This window comes from Neofelis nebulosa, chromosome 1, assembly GCF_028018385.1.
Source record: "Neofelis nebulosa isolate mNeoNeb1 chromosome 1, mNeoNeb1.pri, whole genome shotgun sequence".
Classification (NCBI taxonomy): domain Eukaryota; kingdom Metazoa; phylum Chordata; class Mammalia; order Carnivora; family Felidae; genus Neofelis; species Neofelis nebulosa.
Genome location: NC_080782.1, coordinates 38,409,774 through 38,414,393, shown reverse-complemented (window position 1 = coordinate 38,414,393; position 4,620 = coordinate 38,409,774). Strand labels below are relative to the sequence as shown.

Below are 4,620 nucleotides of genomic sequence, written 5' to 3'. Positions count from 1 at the left end.
ATAATGAGAAATTAATGAACCAATCTCATTTACAAATGCACCAAAACCAATGAGATAACTAGGAATAAATCTAACCAAAGAGGTGAAAGACCTATACTCTGCAAACTATAAGACACTGATGAAAGAAAATCACCAACACAAGAAACAACAGATATTGGTGAGGGATGTGGAGAACGGGAAACCAACCGTATTGCATTTTTGGTGGGAATGCAAACTGGTATAGAGAGTATTGAGATTCCTCAAAAAGTTAAAAATAGAAATAGCCTACAATCCGGCAATCACACTACTGGGTATTTACCAAAAAAATACAAAAACACTAATTCAAGGGGATACACGCACCCCAAGGTTTATAGCAGCAGTATTTACAATAGCCATATTATAGAAACAGCCCAGTGTCCAACGACTGATGTATGGATAAATAAGATGTGTGTGTGTGTGTGTGTGTGTATGTGTGTGTGTGTATATATATATATATATATATATATATATATATATATATATAATGGAATATTGTCCAGCCATAAAAAGGAAGGACATGGATGAAGCTAGAAAGTATAATTTTAAGTGAAATGAACCAGAGAAAGGAAAATACCATATGATTTCACTCATAGGTGGAATCTAAGGAACAAAACAAATGAGGAAAGGGAAAAAGAGAGAGAAAAGCAAACCAAGAAACAGACTTAACTACAGAGAACAAACTGTTGGTTACCAGAGGGGAGGTGAGTGGGGAGATGGGTAAAATAGGTGATGGGGATTAAGGAGTGCACTTGCTGTGATGAGCACCGGGTGATGTATGGAAGTGTTGAATTACTATATTGTAAACATGATACTAATATTACACTGTATGTTAACTAACTGGAATTTAAATAATTTTAAATTTACTTTAAACTTAAATTAAAATAAAATTAAATTTAAATTTAAATAAAATAAAATAAATAAAATAAAATAAATAAATTTAAATTAAATTTAAATTAAAATAAAAATTAAATTTAAACTCACTTTAAAAATGAGACATCTATCATAGAGAAACTGAAACTAATATTGAAAACAAGAGAATGTCCCCAGTTTCTTCTGTATTCTGCTGTCTTTCTCACTTCTGAAATCAGAGCACATTGCTTTTTCAAAAATTAGTACATGTTTAAATTTGTTTTCATATTAAGTCTACTATAAATTTTTGGATTTTTTTTTCTTGTCAAAGTTTAAAAACACTTGATTAATAATTCAAATAAGGAAAGATTTGGTGACATAATCTTTACTAAGTTGTTGTGAGGTCTTTCATTAAATGTTAAAAGCAAAGTTTAGTAGAAGTTTCTGTTAGTGTATTAAAGTTACCAATATTATGAAAGATTTTCTAGCATATAATTCAATCAACCATTATACAACAGAGAAATTACTCTGCAATCCCCTTGGTCACGTTCACTATTTGGTACATTAAATGAATCATTATTCCTAAAATCTGAATTTTTTTTAACGTTTATTTTTGAGACAGAGAGAGACAGAGCATGAACAGGGGAGGGGCAGGGAGAGAGGGAGACACAGAATCCGAAGCAGGCTCCAGGCTCCAAGCCATCAGCCCAGAACCCGACGCGGGGCTCGAACTCCCGGACTGCGAGATCGTGACCTGAGCTGAAGCCGGGCGCCCAACCGACTGAACCACCCAGGCGCCCCTGAATTTTTAATAATAAACATGCATTGGAAAAAATATTGGCAAAAGAATTTTAAAGACTGCTTTATTGAACCCAGAGACAATTTTTCATATTAACCAATGCCTAAATAATGTCCTCTGTGAAGTGTTAAGTGTGCATCTGTTAAAACTAATGCCTGTTTTAGGAGAAGATACAGGATACTGGCTGATCATACATGACTAGCACAACTGTAAATTGATACATTTCTAGAAGGCAATTTTAGAATCTAAGTCAAAGATTTTACAACTAAACATTTTCTTTGATTCAGCAACTACAAGTCTGAAAAGGGGTCCAAGGAAATAATAAGATAGTTTGCAGAAACCACTCAAAAGTAGTATATGCATAGAGATGTCCCAACAATAAGATGCAAGCCATATAATTTTTTTTATGTTTTTATTTTATTTTTGAGAGACAGAGACAGAGTGCAAGCAGGGAAGGGGCAGACAGAGATGGAGACATAGAATCTGAAGCAGGCTCCAGGCTCTGAGCTGTCAGCACAGAGCCTGACGCAGGGCTCAAACTCACAGACTGTGAGATCATGACCTGAGCTCAAGTCAGATGCTTAACCAACTGAGCCACCCAGATGCCCCTAGAAGTAAGTCATATGATGACTAATCTGTGTGTGGAATACTGTGTAATTATTAAAAATTATGAAAATCTATCCACCAAAGTAGGGAAAAAACAGTCAGCATGCTTAAAGCTGTTGCAACTGAGTATTACCCTCATCCTGAACAGGCCAGTTCCTAATAGAGTTCTGGGCACACCATGCCCACTAGACAACATTGCAAGCAGAAAAGTATTTGCTTGGTATTCTTGTATTGAGTTTTGTCTACAGGAACAATAGGGCAATTTCTTTGGCAACTGTGCAAAGATCTTATTGACTTTGAGGATTTAGGGCAGGAACAGAGTAAGAACTTTCTACTTTCCAGAAGACCTAGTGACAGAGCTGAGTGTCAGGCTCTATTGAGAAGAACCATTAAGGCTTCATTCATGGGAAGAGTGTACCTCAGGAACATGTTCTATTGTTAGAAATTTCATTCTCAGAAGTAATGTTGGGAGTAAATGAGTCTAGCCTAAGATGACAGAACAGGATAGAGTGTAATGAGTAATAATAAGAATTGTGAAGTGATACTCATATCCATACATATATATATATACATGTGTGTGTATACAGAATTTAATTTTTGTGTATTTAATAGATTTGAAACATTGGTGAAATAACAGTTTATGTGAGCTAAGGATGGGATTAAGAATCATGGTTCTGTAGTTCTATTTGATCATTTGGTGGTGGGGTGGCAGACAAAATTGACATATCAGAAGAGGCTGGAAACCCCCAGAAGTTTTTCTCATGAAGGAATCACATTTAAAAAAAAATCTCACTTGGAAAGAACATATGATGACTTACAGTTATCCAGAATCTCTCTATAACTTTTTCTTATTGTCGTTGTTGTTGAGTTTTTATTTCATAATCATAAGCTTACTCTGCAATCCAGCTAGACTTGGAGGGTGTAAGGAAATATAGAACACACCAAACTGCAGCAAGAACACAAAGATTATAGGATATTTTGAGCAGATGGGGGGGAAGGGGTGCTGTCCTGAGCTACAGAAGGAATGGTCTGGTAATTAAGATAAACATTGCTAAATTTATTAGATTTGTTCACAGTCAGCAATGGTGATCTTGCTGGTCTTGCCATTCTTGGCCCCAAAGTGCTCCATGGCTTCCACAATATTCTTGCCCTCTTTCACCTTGTCAAAGACCACATTCTTGTCATCCAACCACTCAGTCTTGGCAGTGCAGGTGAAAAAGTGGGAACCGTTTGTGTTGGGTCCAGCATTTGCCATAGACAAGATGCCAGGACCCATGTGCTTCAGGATGAAATTCCTCTTATCCAATTTCTTCCCACAGATTGACTTGCCACTGGTGCCATTGTGGCAAGTGAAGTCACCATCCTGGCACAGAAATCCCCAAATAATCCTATGAAAGCAAGAACCTTTATAACCAAATCCTTTCTCACCAGTTCTCAGAGCATGAAAATTTTCTGCTGTCTTTGGAAATTTGTCTGCAAACACCTTGAAGGAGATGCAGCCCAAGGATCCGCCGTCCATGGTAATGTCAAAGAACATAGTGCGGTTGACCGTGGCTCAGCAGCGCGGGTCGCTCCAGGTAGTGGCATCTGCAACTCTTTTGACCTTTTCTCCTCCACTAGGCACTTCAGATAAGACAAACTTCATGTGATAAATATGTGCTCTGAGATACATGTGTAAATATAATTTTTGTCAATGTCAGTATATTTTTCTCATTGTTATTTCAGATTGATCTTTACTACAGGGGTTCATGAACTGGAATTTTTTATTTCTCAGCAGCCAATCACTCTAACAAAGAGGTAAAAACTAACTTTAAATAAATAAATACACAAGGAGGTATTATAATTAAATATGCCCTAGGAAAATGTAGCAATCTTTTGTGATATAAAGAAAACCCTCTTCGGGTGCCTGGGTGGCTCAGTTGGTAAAGCGCCTGACTTTGACTCAGGTCATGATCTCATGGTTTATGAGCTCAAGCCCCGTGTGGGGCTAAGTGCTGATAGCTCATTGCCTGGAGCCTGCTTCAGATTCTGTGTCTCCCTCTCTCTCTCTGCCCCTCCCACGCTCATGAGAGTTCTCTCTCTCTCTCTCTCTCTCAAAAATAAATAAACATAAAGGGGCACCTGGGTGTCTCAGTCAGTTAAGAGTCTGACTTCGGCTCAGGTCATGATCTCTCGGTCTGTGGGTTCAAGCCCCTTGTCAGGCTCTGTGCTGATAACCCAGAGCCTGCTTTGGGTTCTATGTCTCCCTCTCTCTCTGGCCCTCCCCCACTTGTGCTCTGTCTCTCAAAAATAAATAAATGTTAAAAGTAAATAAATAAATAAATAAATAAATAAATAAATAAATAAAC

At 37.4% G+C, this 4,620-nt stretch overlaps 1 protein-coding gene across 1 annotated transcript; it reads right to left on the bottom strand.

Annotated features, from left to right (window-relative positions):
* Positions 1–2,280: 2,280 nt before the first annotated feature.
* On the bottom strand, positions 2,281–3,927 carry LOC131509691 (peptidyl-prolyl cis-trans isomerase A-like). Its single transcript, XM_058725738.1, has one exon. It carries the CDS (start codon positions 3,807–3,809, stop codon positions 3,333–3,335), a length of 477 nt encoding a protein of 158 aa, XP_058581721.1. The 5' UTR covers positions 3,810–3,927; the 3' UTR covers positions 2,281–3,332.
* Between the last annotated feature and the right edge of the window lie 693 nt (positions 3,928–4,620).

What these genes read in the sequence shown, in the direction of transcription:
- LOC131509691 (XM_058725738.1), bottom strand. Translation starts at nt 3,809, where the DNA reads ATGTTCTTTGACATTACCATGGACGGCGGATCCTTGGGCTGCATCTCC.